The sequence below is a fragment of the Apteryx rowi genome, unplaced genomic scaffold, assembly GCF_003343035.1.
Source record: "Apteryx rowi isolate R43461 unplaced genomic scaffold, aptRow1 scaffold_190, whole genome shotgun sequence".
Lineage (NCBI taxonomy): Eukaryota > Metazoa > Chordata > Aves > Apterygiformes > Apterygidae > Apteryx > Apteryx rowi.
Window position 1 is genome coordinate 768,335 of NW_020448197.1, and position 23,394 is coordinate 791,728.

The 23,394-nt window shown below is 53.8% G+C and overlaps 1 protein-coding gene across 3 annotated transcripts in view; it reads right to left on the reverse strand.

Annotated features, from left to right (window-relative positions):
• Positions 1 to 510: 510 nt before the first annotated feature.
• The window catches only part of LDLRAP1 (low density lipoprotein receptor adaptor protein 1), a 33,049-nt gene continuing 10,165 nt past the window's right edge, over positions 511 to 23,394 (reverse strand). The window contains exons 3-10 of one of the 3 annotated variants that reach the window (XM_026062473.1): positions 17,773 to 17,915; positions 15,834 to 15,946; positions 12,764 to 12,878; positions 9,221 to 9,293; positions 8,438 to 8,521; positions 6,490 to 6,617; positions 4,214 to 4,248; positions 511 to 2,615 (exon numbers count right to left, since the gene is read on the reverse strand). In XM_026062473.1, coding sequence (XP_025918258.1) covers positions 2,471 to 2,615; positions 4,214 to 4,248; positions 6,490 to 6,617; positions 8,438 to 8,521; positions 9,221 to 9,293; positions 12,764 to 12,878; positions 15,834 to 15,946; positions 17,773 to 17,915 — 836 coding nt within the window. In that variant the 3' untranslated portion in view covers positions 511 to 2,470. Of the gene's footprint in view, positions 2,616 to 4,213; positions 4,249 to 6,489; positions 6,621 to 8,437; positions 8,522 to 9,220; positions 9,294 to 12,763; positions 12,879 to 15,833; positions 15,947 to 17,772; positions 17,916 to 23,394 lie in introns of all 3 variants that reach the window. The other 2 variants (XM_026062472.1, XM_026062474.1) reach the window with 2 other exon arrangements.

Here is a 23,394-nt window from a genome sequence, read left to right on the forward strand (position 1 = left end):
TATCAATTAAGAGATTTTGTTTTTTCATGTTACCAGCGCCACGTTTACCTGCAGATGAGACCTAACCACCGACTTCCCTTTTTCATCTTTTGTTAGCGTCCTTACCTAAAGGCTGATTCAGCGACGCAGGGGCTCAAGCGGGGACAGATTTACCGGAAGAGGCTGCAAACCGCCAACTCCTGACCCCATTAGCGCTGCCCCGGGCAGCTCACGTGAGAAGGCAGCTGCTGCACATCCCTCCGCCACATCCCGCGTGGCTACATCTGGCCCTGCTAAGTGCTTACTGGAGGCAGCACCACTGAGTGTTGTCTAATTCCAGCCATCATTTTTCCACATGGATAGCCCTGGAAACAGGCTTCTGACAGACACTTACCTCCCCCTCTCTGGTTGTTGTTTTCAATYGCTTACTGGCTACACATCAAGGGAGACAGAACATCACCAGTTAGAAATACAACGGAAAGGCTTCTACATATTAAAAACACCATGGTAAAAATAAAGTCCCCCAACAAAGACATTCCAAAAATGGTAGAACTTTTATTTTCCTCAATACAGATATTCTTTACAGCATAAGGTTTTCTTAAAAAAAAAACAAACTATGTACAGACATATATAGAATTGTGCATTTCAGTATATAGTCCTAGCTTCTCTAGAAAAGGAGAAAGATCAACGTACAGAGAAATCCTCACGGTCCATTCCTGCAGCACAAGTTCTTTTTCAGAAAGATCACCACTCCCCAAGGAGTCAGAACAAGGTGCTTATTACAACCACTTCTATGTCGTTTAGGCGTTGCTTATGCAATAGGTTCRCGTCTCTAGTGTGTGCCTAAGTAGCATGGACAAACTTTGAGTAATTCCTTCAATTGCAAGAGACTGATGCTGCACATGAGATCAAATAAGTCATGGGCACAGTAGTTTAAAGATGTAAAACTGCTTTAAACACAGTTTTGCAGGATAAACGTCACACACATTTTATTAGGAGACATGATGAGTCAGCTTCACAAGTCCTCAATACCTTATCACAATAACACTTAGGAAAAAAAAAATCAAATCTAAGTTAGAGTCACTCAGCTGTTTCCTAATAAATTCTTACAGCTGACAAAGAAGGTTTTTTTTTTTTTTTTGCACACAGTTTTAAGAGTTATAAAGAGCTATCTGGGGAACGAATTAGTGTTTCAAAACCAAGTTACAAATCTATAAAACAGATTAGTATACTTCACATAAGGCCACAAACACTGCAGACTGTCAGTGTGACTATTTAGGATCATTAAACTTAATCCTTTAATTAGCATAAGCTTTATACCTCCATTACTTATTTTCAATTCCAGGAGTATATGAAGACAACTTTCTACGCCTCACAGGAGATGGGGCTATCGGGAGGAAGAGCACCAGAACACCACCGAAAGGGGCATGTTTGCTAATTGAACACACAGGTATTGGCCTTGCCTAATCTGATTCCGTTTGAGTCTATTGAGTGGGCAGCTACCAAATGGTTTTGAGACAGTAAAAAGGCACGCGCAGCCAAATGCGCTTAGCAGAGCTAAGAACACAAATCCATTGGGCTAGGGGATTCGCCCAGCCTGCAACTTTCAACATGCTTCAGGAAATCAAATTGTTACTCCCTGGCGTTTTTGCTACTAAAGCCAGCAATGCAACTGAGCCTTAGTATTTCGAGTTGTAGCAGAAACAGTGCATGTGAGTAGTCAGTTTTGAAACAGACCTGCAGCATTGCCAGTTTTTTGGGGGTAAATAGCTTCTGAAGAGAAGTTACAGACCCTGCTTACCTTGACATTTCGGACCATTGCTTTCAGTTCAAGTTTTAAAGTGCAAAACTTCATAAAGTCTTTGGGTAAAAAACATCAGTTGCCATATGAAGTTGGGAAGGAAAAGGCCAGAACACATATGGATGACTGACAACTGTGAGGGTATCACAGACATTCACAAGAAAAGCAAGATCTCTGCTACCGCTTTGATTTTAACACTGTTAGCAGCAGCTGCAAATCTCCTCTCAGCCTAGGCAGGTGATGTGTTGTTCAAGAAACAGTGGATTAGTAACAGTTGTGCTTGCAATCGCATTTGCATCTGCAGACCTTTGTCTAGAAATATATATACACAGAGACTTTGGTGTTGCATAGTCTTTTTCAGAGAGGAACAGGCACTGCTGAAGGTTCTTCCACTGGTATATTGCCATCTAATACTGTAGATGCTCTACACACCTTCCAATAATATATGTAAACTGTAATGGCTATGAATAAATATGTTCAAGAGCATCTCATGGTTTAGATAAGAGCAAGGTAAAAAAGAAATCTGCATTAGATTTCTAAAGCTTTGGTCTAAACTGTGCTGTAATATCATCTGACTTGGTGAAGACCCCCCTCAGAAGAGCTCCTTGCATACAGCACCCAGAACAGCATGAATTCAGTCCATAAACTTTTAGTGGTTATTCTGTTGTGAACTGTTAGATGCATCTGACCTCAAAACATGAACAGATCATCTTTCTCGTCTGTATTTGAATCTATTTTGTTCCAATCTACAGGTGAGAGCGTTTCTGCACTCTGGATGTCTTGAGATGTCAGTCCTGTGTCCAGAACATGAGGGTTTGTCCTCGACTGAGCAAGTCTAAGAGGGGAGAAAAAAAATAAAGTAAGTATAGGTCCATGCAGTTATAGCCCGGATGCTTGATGCATCGGCAACACAGAATCCTAGCTGCACTTCCCCACCTCAAAGACCTCCACTGGAAAGAGAGAGGTCAATAAGGGGAGGGGCTGGAACACAGCACTTGCAGATCTTGAGTTTGTAGCAGCTTTTCTGCTAGTTTATCATAACATTTCCCCTACAGGCATCCAGGGAATTTGCAGTCTGGACATCCTGTACATTACCGGTGCCTTTTTCCTCCGCCGAACTATTGTTGATGGGAGCATCAGGAGCTGGGATCTTATCTCAGGGTAGGGCTCCACTGACCAAAGGAGCAGCTTCGTTGAAATGACTCAATTTTCACTGTGTTGTTTCTGAAGACTCAGCGAGTGCAGTAATGCAGTGCCCACYGCAGCCACCTTGGCAGCTCTCAGCAGCACTCCTGCCTCCCAGGACCCCAGCCTAAACATTTAACTCTTTGGATTAAATCACCTGTGTTAAGACACAGCGGGACTCAGATGATGCTTAAATAGCCCCTAGGATCAGCTTTAAAGGATCTTCACCTTGGGACATTCTAGATGTTTCACAAGCCCCAACTTTTTGTTGAATTATTAAATACCTCTGTGAAAATTCAGCATTGCAGCATCAGTTCTCCCAGGCCCAAAGGTTTAACACAAATGTTTAGCGCTTCATACAATGGAGGCATGATGTAGAATGAGCCTCAGATTAAACTAGCTGCACACAGACTTTTTAATAAAAAAGAAGAATGACCAGCAATGATATTCCATCAGGAACACTTTTAAATGCATCCTCCTTGGCAGATGTGCAGTCCAAATACTGAGTCACCAAAAGGCCAAGGGTGAACCAACAGTTCAGCATCCAGCAATGCAAAACAAAAGACCACAACCAACAATATCTGCTTAATTAAGTAGGGCAAGGAAGAGAGGTGAGGAAAATAGATGACGTTAAGACATAAATTCAAGCAGTCCCTTTATCAAACGTGACTTGGGACAGGGCTACCATGGAAGTGGAAGCTGTAAATCATTCCCAAGACCCAAACAAGACATGAGGGTTCATTTCCTTAGGGCTGAGCATGCAGTTTTTTGCTCTGCTTTAAACTCTGACTAAGGTCAGCTGTCCACACTGAAGTGACAGTGCTGGGTTAAGCCCTTGCTACCTCCCCAACTCCATTAGTCCAGACCTCAGGGAGAAGCGAGGAAGGGTAAAGTCCCCAGCGCAGGAAGCTGGGCCGAGCGTCCCTGCTGCTAGCGCGGGGGCTGGAAACAGGCAGCCTCGAACCGTCCATTCAAACAGGAGCAGACACGCAGGCTGCTTGGGGAATTAAATTCCCTATCGCATACAACCTCTCTCTCTATCCTTAAAAGGCTGTCAAAATATTTGACTTATCAGCCAGCCTCAAAGCCTATCTTTCAATTAGCAGCTGAGGCACCGATGGGGCAGCTGCCTAGGTCAGATCACGGTGGCTGATTAGATTAGAAGCATTATTAAAAACCAGGCACTAGCCAAGTCTCCCGAGCTGGTCCCYGTTGGCATGAACTTGTAAAGAGAGTTATTAGAATTACCTTGAAAACGCTTCGTCGAGACCATCATCCATTTCCTTTGTTAAAGAGATAAAAAGAGAGAGAAGTAGTTGCTAAGCGAATGCACAAAAGTGTATTTAGAGATCTGGCTCCGCACTTAAGCAYGACAGACAAAAATATATACATTGACTTCCAAGTGCCTAAAGCAACRCTCGTATCAGCAATCTGCCTCCGTGGGCAGGTTTTATCTCACTCTCTGCACAAGCTACAGGATAAGAGACGTCCAGGTGGGTCCAAGCCTCCTCCGAGCAGACCCCAGAGYTCAGGTCGGGGATGCCACGCTCGCCTCGGAGGCCAGGAGAGGCGGCAGCAGTGGGGCACGGGCTTGGCCCTTTCCCACAGCCTCCAAACCGGGCTAGTTCTGCCCCACCGCCTGCACGGGCTGGATCCGGCCCACCGGCCGCGCTGCCCCTGGGTCTCTTTGCACCGCGGGCAGGGCTGAGCCCCATAGCACAGACGCTATGGGAACTTACTCCTTACTACCCATCTTCCCGCAAGGGGAAAGCTCTTTTCCCGCTAATCAGCGTTAATGTGACATGCCAGGAAGGCAGGGAACAGCAGGTAACACTGCAGCCTGGCGCCCGCAGCCTGTTTTCACAGGGAGCTCTTGCCCCATACTGTGCCTTTACATCTTTAAGCACGGCTGCTGGCAAAGAAGATTTAACCTCTGGGCTTGGAAACAACACAAGGACAAAGACCCGCTGGGGACCTCAGAAAAGCTCTATGTTTTGCCTAGTCCCTCTGAAGGAGCCAATGCCCCCAAGCTCCCAGCTTGAAAATTGCCACCTTGTTCCAAGTTCACACAGAACTTGCTCCAAAACACTCACACGCCGAGCTCTCCGCCAGCCCCAAAGTGCTCTTTGCTCAATGCAAAACAGAAGATGTTGCTCTGACTGAAAGCATCTGTTTGCTCTTTATGCAGAGACACATTTTGGGCAGAGCTGAAAGCGAGCAGCAGACAGCCACCTAGGGCTGAGCAAGGCAAGCCACTGCCCTCGGCTTTTCAAGCATCCACCACGCGACTGGTGCACACCACAGGTTTTTGCTAAGACGAGGGACCTGGACACAGCTCAGCAAGGTGCTCCGGGCATCTCCTGGGGGCCTTTGGGGATCAGGAACCTGGAAGGCAATACTCTGAGCTGCACCAGGAAAGGATGGACCTAGGCTGCTTGAAAGCAACTGCTGGATCCTTTCTCTCTGATCTGTTCTTTGAAATTTTCCCTTGGAAAGCATCTGAGTTACTAGGGAGAAAGGCTTTCCATACAGGAAGATGGGCTTTCAGAGGGCTTTGCTATGGACAGATCTGACAGTTCAGCAGGGCTCCCGAAATCTCGTGATGCATTTAAAGACTTGGTTTAATATGTAAAGTACAAAAACTCTGCAAGAGGGGAGCTTTCAGAGATTGCTGATGAGCCTTCAGGATTTGATATGACAGAGAGTTGATTTTCAGGTTTAACCTGAAAAGCCTGAGGCTCAGACCTGGCCGACTCAAGAAACAGGCTCCAGGCAAAGGCCTTTATCATTCAGTTCTCCAAAATTTAGCAGACAGCTTGTTTCCAGAGAGGGAATGTGGCAGGGACAGCGTCCCAGGTCAGGTGGGGTTCAAAGATCAGCCCTGGTCCTGTTGGTGATGGAGTGCTTTTATATACAAAAGGCTTTGGTGTGGATGCGCACCCAGACACATGATCTGGGTCATTATTTTTCTATTAGTGGTCCATGAAACAATTAAGCAAGATGACTTGGGACATTCTGGAGAAGCCATCCATGCTCACACAAGCAAGACACAGCCACAAACAAGAACAAGGGAAAAAAGAGTAATAATGAACATAAATTTAACCTGGTTTTAGTGAACAGTAAACAAAAGCCATCAACATAATGAATTTTTCCCCTGAACAGAGCAGTTAGGTGGTCTCTCAATTAAGTGACAAACCACTGAGAAATGCTGTTCGAGAATAAGTAACATTCAATTATCTGACAGCGGCATTTCTCAGACTGGCTTGCAATCTCTTTCATTTATTTACAGAGCCTAAAAAGGGCACTAGGAACTCGAACACTAATCAATCATTTCTAGTAGGACACCGAAACCCAGCTCGCTCAGGCATCTCTGAAACCCTGCATGAACAGCTCGGCAGCCCGAGAGCTCCCAGAGGGTTTTGTCCAAGAGAAAAGCCCAGAGAGGAGACGGGAGCGCACACGAAATGGAGGCGGCGGCGCTCCCCCCTGCTCGGCAGGCGCCGCAGGGCCCAGGGCACACTTACCCACACTACGTTGTTATTTACAGAGGAGCTGGGCCCAAACATGCTGTTATCTAAATGCGTGGAGTTTGCACTGACGGTCAGGGGCAATTTGGCAGGATCTTCTAAATCGAGCAAGTTCCCTGTGGCCACTGCTGTGAACAGAGCAGAGAGAGAATTAGGCAGGGGAGGGGAAAAACAGAGACAACACAAAAACAATCCTTTTTGCAGCAACTGCTTCCCCTCGAGGGGGAAGCCAGGAATAGCACCATTCTTTCAGCACAGCCCCAAATTTCAGCGTGAAGGAGACACATTCATCCCAGCTGGGGCTGTGGTTTCAGCCCAAATAATTCGAGATGCTCTAATTAGGCACCCAAGACCCCCTTGACAGGGATGAAGGGGAGGATCAGCCAGCACCTGCCTTCATCAGCCATGAAGGGAGGCTCCTGGTTACCTGCTGATGTTCAGGATGAGTCAGGATCACCCTGGGCAAACGGAGACAGAGCATCCCCAGGTGCTTTATAGCCCAGGACTGGGAGGAAAACAGTAACCACAGGGTGGGAACAGAAAGCAGGATGAGCACAGCTGGCACTTTACTTCCCGCAATATTCACTGTTCAGTATTGTTGTAGCAAGTAGGTGTTGTTCAGCGCAGCATCTTACAAAGATGCATCATTATTTCACAGGAACAAGGGGAAATCCTGCCTTGGGTGAAGAGCGGGTTGTAGCTTGGGGGTTGTCAGTAATGTTACTTGGACGGCTCTGCTATGACTCAAGCCATTTGCTTTTGAGCCCAGCAGCCTCAACAGGGTGTCAGCCCTCTACTACACTACCAGCACTTCGTCCGGAGAGACCAGGACACCTCAGGGGACATCTTAGTCATGATGGGACCACAGGCTGTACTGTTTCAGAGATGCCTTAAATCATGCCCACTATCCTGTATCAAGGGCAGGTGCAGAAATGCCCCAACTGTGAAGCATCGGTCTGTGGCCAGGCAGACGCTAGAGCACATTTCCTACCTCTGTGACAGCCCTGGGCCTCAGCAGGGCATTTATCCGAATCTGCCACCACTTACAACAGATTCCTTCAGTCCTGGGCTTTCAGGTGAAGAAATGAGACATGCCAGCCTGGAAGGAAGCCCAGTTTAATGCTCTTTTCCTCAGTGCCAAATCCTCTTATCTCCGTGGCCAGCATGGAAGAGAGATTAGCCTTTTGTCCCACCTCTCCCTGGCTATGCATCTTGCRTTTCAGAGGCGGCAGAGGACCCATGGCCAGGCGCTGAATTATGAGGGTTTTCACCATTTAATTGTTTTGTTTTCACATGCCTTTCCTTCCWTAGAGGAGCCATAGGCAGAGCAGCAACTGGATGTCTTCTCTTTCAACCAACAGGACAGAAACTCCTTTGGGTTCAACACCAACCCAAAATCGAACTGGGGATGTGAGGGTCTGGGGGTCCACACTAAGCTCATAAGGACACTATGGCCAATTTGCCTCAGGCAGAAGCAAACAAATTGGAGGTAGAAGGCAGCTGTGTGCAGGGGGTGTGCGTCTCTCCATTAGACAGATTAAAAACAGCAAATACTGACAGGACTGAAGTTCAGGGTGCAGCTCTCATCACAAAATCACTGCTGGCTGCTCCTGACGCAAACACGTGCCGAGCAGGCACCAGGCAGACCCGYGGGGCTCTGAGAGGCACTTTCCTACCCAAACTTTCCTTCTTGCTGAAGCTAAAGAGATATTTAAGGGCTCGGCTGTGGCGAGACAGAAGAACCTGGCAGGCAGCCACCCTGTCCCAGGAGGTCTGCGCAGGGCAGACATCTCTGCTATTACAAAACTGTTTGATCTCCACTGATCTTCAGAGCCTTCCCAGGAGACTCTCCAATTGAGGGAAAAACCCTGCAGGTATCAGGCTGTTCCTCATCAACTCAGACTTCCCCAGAGCCAAAAGCAAAGCTCTCCCATTGGTGACTCACGTGCTTCGGGGCAGGCAGGAGCTTCAGAGCTTGGGCCGCTCGCACCTTCTCCCTCCAAGATGGACCTTTCCCGCTTCTCTTTCTCTGCAGAAGAAGGAAATCTCATCATTGCCTGCCAAGCACTTCCCTCCAAGCCTTTTGCTCATGAAAGGATGAGACACGGCCTCGCTGCAACATGCCTCATCCTCTGGCCGCTCCTCCCCCATCTGCAGGAGGAATGAACCTGGCAAGGCCAATTTGCAGCTCCAGCCCGCAGATACCTCCCTGGTTTCATGCCTGACCTTTGGAGGGTGCCTTAGTTTACATCTGGACCTAAAGTAGCCTAGAATCAAGGTGGCACCAAGCCTCCTTCTCTCAACCATTTCTGGTTGGAGTGAGTCCCCCAAGGGGCAGGGACGCGGCAAGGACGGCTAGGACAGGCCATCAGGTCTGTTCTGCCCAAACGCACCCAAGGCTCTGCAKGCGTATTATAATCTCGTGGATGATGAAAGCAAAAATATTGACACTGGCAGAGGTCTGAAGCACCACAGATCAGCACTAGGTCCTCCAAACCCCACTTGTGAGAAAACAGCACAGCCAAAATCCAGCTGGATTTATGAGGATGTCTAGAGAAATCTGGAAGATGCCTTAAATTGTGCCAGAGGTTGAACCAGCCTTAACAGCAGCCTGGAAATTTGAAGGGTGATGCAGTGCAGAGGGAGGAAAAAAAGACACTTGAAAGCTGGATAAACCCAGAATCAACCCTTCAACTTCCATGTGAAGAGCAGAAGGAAGAAAACTCACCTTCCTTGGACGCTTGCCAGAACTCAAATGCTATTTTGAACGCCTGAGCTACCGTTAGGGTGACTGCTTGGGCCTGGAAAGACAGCAGTTAGGCAGCACATTAATAGACAGGTTCTCGTGTAGATTTAAATCATTTGGAGGTTTTGCTTTGCTGATACATGTTAACCCGGATCCAACCAGTCCTCTCCCCCACCGCACGGCTGGAAGAGTGTCATCAAATATTGATGGAAGCAGGGACCTGCTGCTCCCTGTCGGACATGCAGCCCGGAGCAGACACGTCTYGTAGGTGCAACAGGAAGGTGCAGGAGGCAGGGAAGCATCACACTGACACCTGGGCAAACAAGTGCCCCTTCTCACCCCTGTGCCCACGCAGCTCTTCACGCGCGGGCCTAATCTGAGCAAGTGTGAGCGCTGCATGACTCAAAATCTGAACCTGCCAATTCGTCCTTGCGACTCCACACGGCTTGTGGCTCACCAGCCGCAGGACCAGCCTGTGCAGCACCCGTCACACAGCAGCACGTGCCTGGCGCGGAGCACCGCGAGCTCCTGCCCTGGCTTTCGCTTGCCCCCTGCAAGAACGAGGGACAACATCTCAAAGCGAATCAGCATCTCTGCAAGCCCTAACGCCCTTCCCCAACCGGCGAGGGCCGTACTGCTGCATTCAGCGTCACCATGGCCAGCGACACCGTTGAGAGTAGGACGGAGACCTTTCACTGGGGGCTTCAAACCCTGCCTGGCCAGCAGGGCRTCACGCCAGAGCCAGCAGGGCTTTGCAGAGCTGCGTTAGCTCCTGCCACTTCCCTGCTGCCTAACCCTCCCCAGCTCGCTCCTCCCCGAGCCAAGACGACCGGGTGCACGAGGGTGCTCTGGAGTCGCAGCTCTCCTCAACAGGGAGCAACCTTACGCGCGCAGCGCAGGAGACCCAGGAGAGAGCCGGTGCGTGCTCTCACGGGGCCGCGAGCGTTCCCACGCCAGGTCTGCACGCCCCAGCCTGGCCCCGGCCGAAGTGAGCCTCGGCCTCCCCTTTCCGACTCAGGAGGGAGGAGAGCTGGGGTGCGGGGAGCAGGGACACAGAGCAGGGACAAGTCCCTGGGATCTTCCTCTCGTTCCCCCGAGCTCAGCTGGGATCATGCTGGCTTAGACCAACATCTCGGTTTCACTTTGCAACAGCCTCGAGCTGGAAGCGCACACGGCTCAGGAGCAGGGATGCTTCCACCTTCCGTCCCTCCATTTCTTCCCAAGCCAAGAGCTTGAGTAGCATTAAAAAAAAAAAATCTTAAATAGCCAGAGCTGCTCAAGATATATAAATAGTGACATAAATGCCAGATTCATTAGAAGAACGCCAAGCTCACAAGCAGTTTGAAGTGCAAGGAGAAAACAAGCAATACTTTGCAAGGCTGACGCACTGGAGAAGCCTTGAGGCTCAAGTTTGTTTTACAAAGTTGCAAGCTAAACAAATCCAGATCCCAGGGTCCGTAACCCCCCTCCGTATCCCCTTATACTGCAGAGGACGGGGGTATAAGGCGGAAGTGCTAATGGAGAATATACTTCTCCTAGGAGCCAAGCACTCCTACGCGGGAGGGGGAGAGGAGACACAGCAAGCCTATCTGTGCCAATTAAGCCTCACAAAGTAGGAGAGCTCATTTGAATGTCGGAGCTATTTACATCTTTGATGGAAGTGCAAATGCTTTATGGCAAAAACTTAAATATGGTAATTAAGTATGAAACTCCTCACAGCTGTTTACAATTTAAGCTGTCACATCTGAATCAAGTTTAATAGACCCAGCTACTGTTGAGAATTACCCATGAACTAAAAATATGGACTAATTATATGCCAKTGACTGGTAGCTATACACACATGCAGGGACCCTGCCCTGGGGTAGGGACAGTCCATGGTCCAGAAGCAGGGCATCACTTTACCTTTTATCAGCATGACATTCATGAGTTTTATAGACAGACAAAGAAAAAAAAATCCTAGTTTTTGCCACAAAAGGCCTTGGAGAACTTTATTTGGAGGGAGACGTACTGAGCTGATGTACCACTGAGATAATTCTTTTAGCACTGGAGAGATTTAAATTTTAATTTGCAGAGCGAGGCTTATCTTCGCAGTGCAAGGATGGGAGCACACACTGCAAAAAGGAGAGACAACTTGTAGCTTCCGTTATTCTCTCCCCAGAAAAAATAATGAGCCCGGAGAAGGACAGAATATTAACAGAGCTGCAGTCGCCCTGCTCCGGGCGCCAACAGCAGCGCCGGCCTGCCCGGCCAGGGGCAGCTCAGAGGGAGGYGGGAATCGCCACGCGGGGCTGGACCGAAGCCACCGGCTCGGATCAGCTCTTACGGCCTCTTGGGTGGTCGTCTTCCCCGCTTAGGAAGGAAGAAAAGAGATCCCGGAGATCCCCTTCTTTGCCGAGGCCACCCAACGGGCAAAGCGGGTCCCTCTAGGGGAAGGATTTCTGGGGCCGGAGGGGTCTGACCTGTCCTTCCCCTCCCCTAAACGCCTTCCTCCCACTCGTCCTCACGGGGAGGGACCTCGGTGCCAGCCCCGGTGCCCTGCTCCGCTCGTGCGAGAGACCCGAGGGCTCTCCTTGCAGCAGACGCCCAGTGACCCACTTCTCTCCCGTGCCAGCTCTTAAATGCTGGGTCTCTGCCCATCCTGACCAGCTTGGAGCGTTCCCTCCGCGAGATGCACTGAATCAGCACGAAAAAAAACCACAAGCGGGTTTGGAGCATGAGCCAGAGACTATTTTACATACACACGTCTCTGCCCCGCGCCCTGATCCTCAACACGCAGCGAGGTCCCCGGCCTGAGCCGCGCGTCACGCCGCGCACCGGTTCTCGCAGAGAGGACACTGCTGCAACTGCAAAGATGCAGTTAAAAATTGCACTGGGAGCTTCAACAGGGAAAAATGGAACAAAGCCAGGGTGAGAATGGAGGTGAGCCCAGAACCGCGGACTAAATGCCTTCCCTTAGCAAGGCAGTGCCAGGGCACCGCAGCACCGGCCTCGCTGGAGGCCCCCTCGCCTGCCAGAGCCTCTCCGCGTGCCAGGTTCAGAGCACGTCGCAGGCAGCACAGCCAGGCTCCGGCAGCCCGTGGAAGTGGCCACCAAGCAAAGAAAGAGTCCCGGCTCCTGGGATATCGGCAAGGCGGAAGGATTTCAAGTGCAGGTGGAGGGACGTGTGCTCTCACCACCAACCCAAGCCTCGGGGACAGAAAGGCTTTTACCTGTCCTTGAGAGATGACTGCAGCCCAGAATTGCACCCCCTCTCTGTGCCCGGTCCATGGCAGTGCTGGACCTCTCTGGAGGGCGATCGCCAGCCCCTGGGCAGCAGTACGCACGATTAGCTACCTGCAGGCCGGTCGATAAGCTGTGCCGGCACACAGCAGCACCCTTGTGGGTGCTTTCCAGAGGCCGTTAGCTGGGGCAGGACCCCCATCGCCGTAAGTACGGGCAAAGCTCCTATTTCATCGCAGCCCTGGCCCGGCCCCTCTYTGCTTCCTCCTCCTAAAGCCGCATCCCAACCTCTTCCTCTGGACTGACCATTTTCCGTTTGGTACAGAGGAAGGCATGGCACTCCAGGTTCTCATTGAGCTGGTTCTGGGCAATGTAGGCAAACACTTTATCGTGGATCTTGTCTGCCGTGCAGTAGGATATCCTGAAAGACAGAACGAAACGTCTTGTCCGGGGCACTGCACACAAGGGACATCAACCAACCCCTCAGATCTACTAGCAAGTTCCTGCATCAGGGCTTCGAGCACCAGGGCCAAGCAGGGAAGACAGAGGGAGCGCAGGAGCGTTACCAAGCTTTGACACAACTCCTTCCCAAAGCAAAGAGCGGAGGCTTGAGCCCAAGAGAGGCCCAGAGCACCTCCTGGCCGGACGACTGGCCTCACCTTAGCAAGCCTTGGTGCTGCTGCCGAGCAGCCAGCTGCAGCCCAAGGCCATGGCGTGAATGATGTGTAACATGCACAGAGGCAAGACAGAAGAGAAAATCTTCTGTCTTGTGGGAAGGGACAGGTTAGAGAAGGTGAGTAAAGACTCTGCAACATGCCGGTCTGGGACTACATCTAAAAAATGCTCTGCCTTCAGAAGAGAGACTCCAGAAGATTTTCCTTGGAGGAAGAGCTTGCAAGGAGAGAGAAGGACTTGTTCTGAGACTACAAATTAATCTTGAAGCTCCCTTGTGCTTTCTCAAACCAGGGAAGGAAAATGATGTAGGAGTGCCCAAGAAGAGCTGTCGGAAAGGCTGAAATTCAGGCTCCAAGATCCGCAGTAGCAGATGCAGCATCCCCAACCGCGCAGGACGCAGGGAAGCTCAGCCTCCCTCGGAGGAGCATCCCCTGCGAGGGCTCCCATCCTCCAGCCCCGGGCAGGCAGGGCTCACTTCRAAATGCTAAACAAGGCTTTGGAAGAGCAACAGGACAACCTGTTTGGAGACCACCAGGCTGTGAACGAACGCTCAGCTCCCTCCTGCGGGGCGGCGGGTTCCTCAGCATCGGCCGTTGCCGCCTGCCCTCTCCCTGGAGTCCGGCGGGCCGGAGCCGTGAGACGGAGCGCTCTCGTCTGAAGCCGGCGAGCAGCCCGGCCGGGAGCAGCCCCGGAGGCTTAGCGCAAGGCGGCAGACACTAGCAGCAAGCTAAGCCTCTTCTCTGGGAACGCGACAGAGCAAACAGGTGTTAAGGAGAGAGAAGGCTGGAGGAAAAAGCGGGACGCTTCGGTGAAAGTTTTCCCATTGCCCCACATTGCCCATTCAGCTCATGCTTTCGCTGCCCAGGAGACTTCCCAGAGAGGGGAGAGGAACGTCCCAGTTCCCAGCAGATGTTAGGACTTAAAAAGCCACATTCAAAATTTATTTACACTGCATTAATTTCTTCTTGTGTGTGAGGATGCCTCTGCTCAGTGGCCTATATTTTCTCTTGCAGAGCTGTGCTGTGCTCTGGATTAAGGAGGCACTTAGAAGTTTACTCCTTTCTGCCATTTGTTCTCGAAGTAGCAAGGCTAGTCTTTTAATAATTGTGACAAAGCCGCAAAAGGTCATCTGCACAGACGCGTGGCAGGCTTCCAGCCACCCCCAGCGTTCAGCTCAATACACGATGGCCATTAATTTTCAGGGAAAGTATAATTCACACCCGCCTCTGAAGCGAACCAGTTTTATAACCAAGAGGCCTCTCCGCACGCAGACACAGTGCGAGCAACATGTCCAGCGATGGAGGCTGCATTTTAAACACAGCCACCCCGTCCTGCTGCCTGCCCGACTGCCCGATTCGGGACCGATTATCCGATCGGTAAAAAGCCAAACAAAAGACATTGGAGATCTYGGGGTAAATCTCCCAAAACACCGCTGGTGAAGCATGTTCACGGAGCAGGGTGAGATGAGCCCCTCCGCGCGCACAACCCCAGCTCRCACTAAAAGCATCTGCATTTCCAGAGAGCTGCGTCAGTCCCCGTGTTAACAGCCTCTTTGAGATGTACTGACTTCAGTCARCTGAATCAAGGGGATGCTTGTGTACGAGCACTGATCGGAAGGGACAGCTTTATAGCCCACAGTTAAAATGTCCAGGCAGAATTTAAGGCAGCATCTAAACACCTGGAGCCCAAGGCTCTGCTTGCAGCAGCCTTTCCACAGGACCGATTTCACCATGGTCACGCCCACGTTCACAGCTTCTTCACCAAGTTCTGCACTTTAACAGCAGGGTTTTATCTCCTAGGGAGGGTGTGAACCTCAGCTCTGGTGGCTTTAAGTATCTGCTTAAGCAAATTAAACTGGAAGAAAGCGAGCAGGTTAGTAGTCCTGTTAGAGAGACAGTGCCCCRAACCCAGAGCTCCCCAACCCGTGTTTAGTGAAGGCAGATGATGTGGCAGGGTGAAGGACAGAAAGCAAAGCATGTTCAAGGGAAGGGGAGAAGGGACACAGAACATGGCAATGGCCAGATCCGAGCTTAGCTCTGCTCCTCCAGGCCTGTATCTGCCTCCAAGAAAGAAATACTTGCAGAAGCTACAGTAGCGGATATGGGATAAACCATCCTTGCCTTCCCCTCCCCACGCTAGCGTTAGGTCTCAGCAGTTGTCTAAGCCCTGCTCTTTGCTAGAGCTATTTAAACACAGCAGAGGTGAACAGCACAGCACGGAGCAGCTGGCTAGGGGAGGGCAGCCCAGACTCCAGCACTCGCATCCTCACCGCTTCGGAGRCACCTTTTCTCTTGCCTTTATCCTGGATTCTTTGGCATTTCTATTGCCGTGAATACACGTCATGGTAAGGCCACCGCGTGGCCGCAGAGCCTTTGACTGAGGATCAGTAGTCTGCACACACAACACATCTGGGCTCATCGTGTCTTTTCTTTTCCTCCCACACACTTACTGCACCAGACATATATTTTCCTTTGGCTTGACACGGCATTTAGCAACCACCCTCCTTCCCCCATCTTTGCTTTGCTTTAAGACACGATACCAAAAAGCTGTCAGCTCAGGCCTGAGTAAATATCAGAGATGGACACACAACCTGCCCAGGCAAAGGGCTCTGAACCCAGCAGAAATCAGCTTGTCACCTTGAACAGAAGCAGATAAGGAAGGCGCAGGGCACGTACACACTGAAGCACACCCCGTAACATACCTGTATATGGAGATGTTTTCTATCAGCTCGTTAGTTCCGCTATCATTTAACACGATCCCTCTGGGAGAGACTTTCAGAGTAACTTTCTGCAGCTTCTTCCCACTTGCTTTAGCCTTTGGAAGGAAAAGAGGGAGGAGGAAAGTTATAGCCTTTTAACACCGTTACATCCAAAGCAGCAGAGCAGATCAGTTACTCTAGATATACASTAGCTAATAGACATATTAATAGCACTCATTAGTACTAGACTGAATTTACTACCAGGTGTGATAAGGCACTTGCTAAAACTTTACCTTCCCTGAAGCAGTGATTTATGCTGGCTTTAGCAAGATAAGGACGTGCACCCTCCACCCCATACAACACGTAGGTAATTCACGTCTAGCATCTCCACAAAGAGGATTTCACCAGGGCAATCAGCCCGAGGAAGAGGCTGGGCTGGCCGGGCCGTGCAAGGCCACCAGCGTTTGGTGAAACACTGCGGAGTTTTGTCTTTAAGACCACAGCGAATTCACCCTGCCAAGGGAGCCGTGTCGTGAGCGGCATGGTCCCGCAGGATGTGGTTTCACGGAGCAGGCGGCTTTCAGCTCCCGCCTCGGCCCTGCATGGGGGTGCGCATCTTCCCTGGCGCCCCTCTCACCCGGCCGCGTCTGAGAGAGAAAACTTAGAGCCAGGAGCGCTCTGCAGCAACTCGTCTACATCTGCGCTCTCTCTAACCCCTCTGGTTCACAGCACCTCACACGAGCCCACCAATCCCCAGGACAGCGGTCCGGGCTGGTTCGCAGGCTCTGCGGGGCAGTCTGACACAGCTGCACATCAACCGTATCTCGCCAAGACAGTGGTGCAAAAGAGGCGATGGGCGAATCCCCTACAGCGGACACGGTTCTGCAGAATCACCCCTCTCTAATTTTTCAGCCTCTGGCACAAGTCCATTAAAAGCCGGAATAGCTACTTGAGGACTGTAGATCTAGATGCTCAGTCCTGCGCTCCTGGACCTCCCCTGAGCAGCGTCCAGCTCRGCCGACGGTCGGTCCTGCCCCTCTGAGGCTGGCGTTTATTTAAAGGCTCCGTTCTCGGTTGTTCGGAGCAGACGTGAAGGGCTCTGCCAGCGGCTCCTGTTTCACGCAAGCTGCTCCCCTCCCGACCAGCTCAGCACGTGCCAGGAAAGGATCCTTCATTACCCAACGCAGTTCACCACCCCATTGAGTTTTATGACGGTTAACTGTACAATTGGGTCTCTGCCTCATTCAGTTTTATAAGGGCTTAAAGAAGCATTAATTTTACTTGGAGAGCCTGGTGAACAAGGGCTCCAGGGAAGCGCTGTGTCGGAGGATGGCTGCCCATCGCTCCCTCTTGCATCGGAGGTTACGCCAGGGCTGGTGTCTATATTGGCTGGGAACTGAAGCAAACTGTCCTAGTCCCTTCTCCTCTTAACCCTACGAATACTGGGAAGAAAAAAGCCTGAAATATGTGCCAGGGCACAAGCCCAGGACTCGGTCGTGTGCTGGCAGTACTCAGAACACTGCCACTGTCCTGCACGTGGAGAGACAGCCAAGGGGGAGGCTGATTTCACCAGGTCAGATGTTGCTTCCAGGGTCACACCAGCTTATCAAGTGGAGCCAGAGCTCAGWCATGGAATATCAACTTTCTGCAGCCTGACCCATCGGATGGGCTAGAGCTAGCCCCCAGGGCTTCCGAATACCGCTGCCTGTGCTTCTATCCGTACTGCCAGATGCTGCAAAGGGGCCCTGCTCCCCTCCGAAAGGGCCAGACCTGCAATCCGCATGCCCTTGCCCCCCACACTGCAGACAGAAGCATTTCCTCAGACCTACGGCTTTAAAAATTGTCACTGCTGACAGACTTGTTTGAACAGGACGAGGCACGGCTCTACTCTGCGAAGCGTCCCTGGATGCTCCAGGACAAGCAGCCCAGCATGGATACTCACCGTGGCTACAATCCTTTTGACAGCAGCAGCAGAGAGCTCTTCTCCCTTGGGCTGCTCCACCAGCGTCATGCCCATGTACTTGAGCCTGAAGAGCATCCCTTCCAGCAGCGTCTCGCGGGTATCGGTCCAGTTCTCTGGGAGCTCTAAAGAGGCAATGAAGAGGATCTTGGATTCTCAAACGCACAAGGATTCCCCCTTCGAGCCCCCAGAAAGCGTTTCCACACATGGTTTGGGTGACGCTCCATCACAGAGCCACATGTTCACATGCCTAAAGAGAGTCATGCTTCAAGGCAACTGCACCGAGCTGCGTGCAAGACGCTAGCTTGGGGGCAGGAGTGTCCAAACCCGCAGCTCTCCAGCAACGCTGCGGCACCCACTCAGCTTGACCATCCCTTCTCCCTCTGCCACGCCAAGCCCACGCTCCCAGGCAGGATGCTCCTGTCCCGGGAGCTTCTGCTGCCTCCGAGCAATCTGGGCCAGCAGACACCAAGCTGCAGGGTCCAAAACCAAGCATCTTCCTAAAAAAAACACAGCTTGGAGGTGTGCTGGCAGGAAGAAACTTGGTAGAAGGTCCCTGTTCACCAAAGCTGTTACGAATTCCCCAGGGAGCCGGATTTGGGAGCRGGCTGGACGCTAGACAGCGTGAGCGGATAAGGCAGTGAACTTCACACAGTTTACAGGATACAGCCACACGGCTGAGGGATTCAGAGCGGAAGCAACAGCTCCTTGCACCATCCCACGCAGCCAAAACAAGCTGCGTGGCAAGTGATGAAGGAAGCCAAAAGTACCGCTATTTCACAGCGCCAGGATTTATGCTAGCACCCCACTGAGATGAACAGCCAAGGGCAGAAACAAACCCTCCCACAGAGGCAGGCAGGAACGAACCCCACGCGTGCAGACCCAGAGCAGACGCCCCCGGAGCCCCTTCATCGCCACGAGTTCAGTTCCTCTCCCCCACACTACGTGTCTCTGCAAACAGCTGAGGTTTCACCCAAATCTGCCTGCTCGCTTGCTTTGGGCTTTGCACCCAACACGCACCAGGAGGTCACAGCGGGCTGCCTGCAGAGCGAAAGGGAAACCCCAYGGCAGGTCCCTCGGGCCGGAGGAGACCTTGCTTTGGGAAGGGGCGCCTGGCGAGGGAAGGGAGCCACGCCACCAGCGCAGCCACCGCAGATCCYTTCAGGAGCAGGAGGGTCTCCGCTAATTACCGCTCAGCTCACGAACGCCGCGGTCTCGCCCGCAGCCCTGCAGAGCTCGGCGAGCCGCAGACCCGGCCTCCCGGCGGCTCTTCCAAGCGGCACGCCAGCTCCGCCGCTCTGCCCATCTGCTGCGCGCCGAGGAGCAGCCGGCCAGCGGCAGCCCTCCTCGCTCCCAGGCGTCTGGGCAGAGCAGCCCCCGGGGCTGCTGCAGGCGTCACCGTGCCCGGCAGCCCCGGGGGGGGGGCCGCGAGCCGATCTGGATGGCCGGCAGGGCAGGYGGAAAGGAGCCCAAGCGGAGCCGCTCCGCTCGAGGAGAACAGTTTGCAGCGCAGCGGGAGCGCGGAGGGACGAGCGCAGTCGCAGGCACCTGCTCTCTGCCTCGCAGCGCCGCCRGCTCGCAAAACCCAGCGGCCCAGCGGCAACGCCATATGGTTCCCATCGCCCAGATGCCCGGGAGAGGCGCCGGTGCAGCTCCAGGGCACTGGGGAACGCGGGGACCAGTGCTCCGCATCCAGCTCCTCGCCTCGTCCGGCTACCAGACTGCGCAGCATTGCTCCGGGGTCACGCGCTCCCCGGAGCGCTCCGTTTGCTGGAGCAACGCCTGGGTCTGCACRGGAAACAGGATTTGTAGTTACCAGCGGGACTCGCAGCCGTTGGCCAGTCTGATCGCTTCACGGGGCCCTCGGGGTGCTGGCACTTCCGCAACACGCGCGCAAAAAGGCCGCGCGGACGACCCGTTCCCGGAGCTCAGCAGCCAAGCAAGGGCGCCCGAGATGCTTCACTTAACTCGCGCCCTGTCTGGAAACACGCACTGTCAACAAGACCTTGGTTTTCTCAAAAGCCAAGGGCGCCGCCGATGTCCTCCCATCCCGGGACGGCGGAGGGATGGGTACACGCTACGGCTGGGCAATTCCCCRCGAGCTCCTGCTCCGGTAGCCAGGCCCGGCGCGCACCCAGCGCTTTCTGCCTTCGAAACCTTTTCCGCGCGTGCGAGGCAGCGCAGATAAGAGAAGCGAGCACCAGGCGCCCTCTCGCCCCGCTGCGACTTCCCCCTCCGCGGCTCCGCAGGGCGACTCCAGCTCGCTCCCCGCGCAGAGACGGGGCGAGTTGGGCAAACCTCGGGGCAGCGCATCGCCCTGCCGCGGGCCAGCCCTGCCTGCGGATGGGAACGCACCTCCCRGCCGGTGCTGCACTCCACTCCGCTCCCTCTGCTCTTTGCCAAGCAAAACCCCGGGGCAGCGAGGATTTTGGCCAGCCCATGCCAGCCCATTCCTCTCGGGCAGCCTCCATGCACAACCGATAGCTCAACGGCTCCTCATCTTTAGATGCAACATATGCACCATCGCCAAGAGATTCGGGATGATTAACCAGGCTTAAGGCTTTCTCGGCAGTTTAAGGCACCAGACTTTGGATACGAGCACACATGTTTGGCCACAACAGGACTCCAAAATCTGAGCCCTCCCTCAGATTTTGGAGCCAGCTGGGAATTGCTCGTGGGACTTTTCCCTTGCAAATGCCCAGGCGGCTCCACGCACGTCGCTGCACCACGCAGCTCCCACGGCGGYGGACGGAGGGAGCAGGGCAGCCCCAAAGCAGCCCCCAAAAGCGGGAGCGGGCGTCCCCACGCGGGCCCAGGGCTGACGCGAGGCAGGCGAGCCTCGCCAAGGAGAGGGATCTTTTGAGCGTGCAGCGCTTAGCAGCCAGCGCAACGCCTGGGTGCCGACGGCTCCGCTCCGCAGCGAGGCCCCGGGCACAGGCAGCTCGTGCTGGGCTGTGGCGGAAACACGGGTGGTTTCAGTTCAGCCACTGAAGTGCTTTCAGAAAGGAAGAAGCATTCGAGGCCGCGAAGAGGCAAGCGTCAGCGCTCCCTACACTACGAGCGAGCAAGCCCAGGCGCCGGCAGCACCCAGGGCAGCAGCACCCCTGGGCGCCGAGCATCCGGGACTCCTCTCCCGCACTCGTGCACCGCGGGGCCAGGCTGAGGCTCCGTCGCAGCCCTGCCGCGAAGCTCCGCGCCTGTGCCGAGGACCCCGCGCACCCCCGGGACGCGGTCCGGGGCCGAGCAGCCTATTTCTGCTTGCGGCAAGCGCCAGTGGAGCCAGGGGAGGGGAAGGGCGACGACGACAGCGCCTGCCACCAAAGGTGAGAGGGCAGGAAACCACAGGTCTGTTCAGATCGGAGCCTTCGGGCTCAAAACATGTAAGCAGAGACAGGGAGCTTAGCACAGACACTCCTCCACACATCCTGTTCTATATGATTTATCACCACTTTATCCATCTTCACTTAACGTAAGCAAGTGCATTTAGGCTTTGTCTTAGCTAAGCACACGCTYAGGCGGCCGAGGCCTTCAGGTCTACAAGGCCAGCAGGTCTTTCCCGGGCAAAGCGGTCACGCACTGCGTTTCGCAAAGCGGCCGCCTGTCGCAGCAGACAGCGAGGCTGCTCGTCGTTCAGACTTACTCAGCAGGCAGCGAGGCTCACGCAACCCGCCGGCCCGCTTGCAACACCGAGTAACAGCAGGCTCAGAGGGGTTTCCAGCCCAAAACCAAGAGCAGCTTTGCTTTCTAGTTACCAAGCGGCACATCTGCCGGATAAGTCCCACAGGGCCGCTTTCTGAACGCGCTTCTCCGAGTCCCAGCCCAGCGCCGGTGTTTACAGCGATGCAGCCGGGCTCCGGAGTCCTCAGCGAAGCCCCAGCGCTGCCTTCCAGCGCTCTAGGATTTCACATCCCACAGCTACCAGCCTCCTAATCCTTATAAAAAGGCACAAAGATCCAGGGTAAATCTCATCAGGAGATTAGTAAAATCAAGAAGTTTGATCCTGCCTCTGGGCAGCAAGGTCTCCRGGCACGGGCGCTTCCTGCCTGGCGCAGCAGCAGCTGCTGCCTGGTACCTACGCAGCGCAGGGCCGTAACGCTTTTGCAAGCTGCCAGCTTATGCCGAGCTTGTCCCATCCTTGTAGCAACCTCGCTGCTCTTGGAGCACCCAAACTGCCCCACCAGCCCGCCATGCCGCCTGCAACAGGTGGCTCATACCGACGGCACGGTCTTGGGCCTCCRTTTCCCCACCGCTCTTTAAGTCTCAGTGCAAAACCCTGCAGGGAGGACGGCACAGACGGGGGGAAACGGCAGCAGAGCGCCGCACCGCCGCTCGCCAGCCCCGCGGGAAGCGGCAGCTCTTTGGAAACGCCACGGCCGGTCCCTGCTTCCCGCAGGCAGGGCCAGCGTGGGTGAYGGAGACGAAGGAGCAGCTGGGACACCTGGGCCCGCACCGAGGTGTGGGTCTGTCCCGGGGAGCCAGAACCAGACACGGAGCGGAGCTGGGGGGACTGGGGACAGAGTGAGGCAGGAAAGCCGGATTAGAGGGACGAGGCGAGAGCTACTGGGGGTGAAATCGCTTCTCTCCCAGCTCTCACAAACGATGGGGTGGAAGGTACCAGGGAACCGTTTGCACTGCAAATTACAGTAATTGTCCAAAGCCCCTAAGGAATGTAATCCCAGGTTCGACAGGAGCAACCAACTGAGATGCAAACCCTCTCGGGCACAGAAAGAATTGTACCGTATCCTGCACGCAGCKTTGAGAAAGTTGCGTGTGTCTGGGCCAGCTAATAAGAGGAAAATTGCAGATGACCGTGGATGGGACTGTCTGGACACAGCACGGACACGGGGTGGGGAAGGAGGCTGCAATTCTGCGCCCGGACACAACCTCTCCTACGAGTCCTTGGTGCTACCGAGCAAAAGCCAGCCCGGGCTCTTCCTCCCCTCYGTCTGGGCTCGTCCCAGACCACAGCAAGAAAATGCTTGGCAAGAGCCAAGAGCCGAGCAGCTAGCTAGTCACCCCGGCGCGCACACACGCACTATCACATGCTGGAGCAAGCAGTGGAATGAGGCCAGAAAATGCCTGCCAGGCGATTTGCACTCCATCCCTCTCRCTCGCAGTACCTGGCTCATTTGGATTCTCCCTCCTGCCGGAGAGGCAAGGAAAAAAAACAAAATAGCAGAGACCAGGGCAGGAATGCACCTCCGGCCGGCAAAGTCAGGAGAAAGAGCCGGGCGTCTGCAAAGGGGCTGCTTCGAGGATGGAGATGGAAAGCGTCCATCAAACCCGACTCCCCTCTTTCCCCCCTTGGGGGGATTTCCAAAGCACCCCGGCCCCACGGGAGCGCTTTGCCCGGGAGCCTCGGCCCGCGACACCTTTGCRGGTGAACGAAGGCAGCTTGGCTCCCGCCGCCGCGGCGCCCCACGTCCCCCTGGCAGCGGGGCAACCGCAGGACGCGGGGGGGCCAGGCCTGGGCCCCTCTCCCCGCCGCGGGACCCCGGCCGGGCTGACGCCTGCCCCTTCCCAGAGGCCGCCCTGCCCGAGCCGCCCCGCTGCGGGGGCAAACCCGCATCGCGAGGGCGCCCAGCACGAGCAGCACCCCACGGC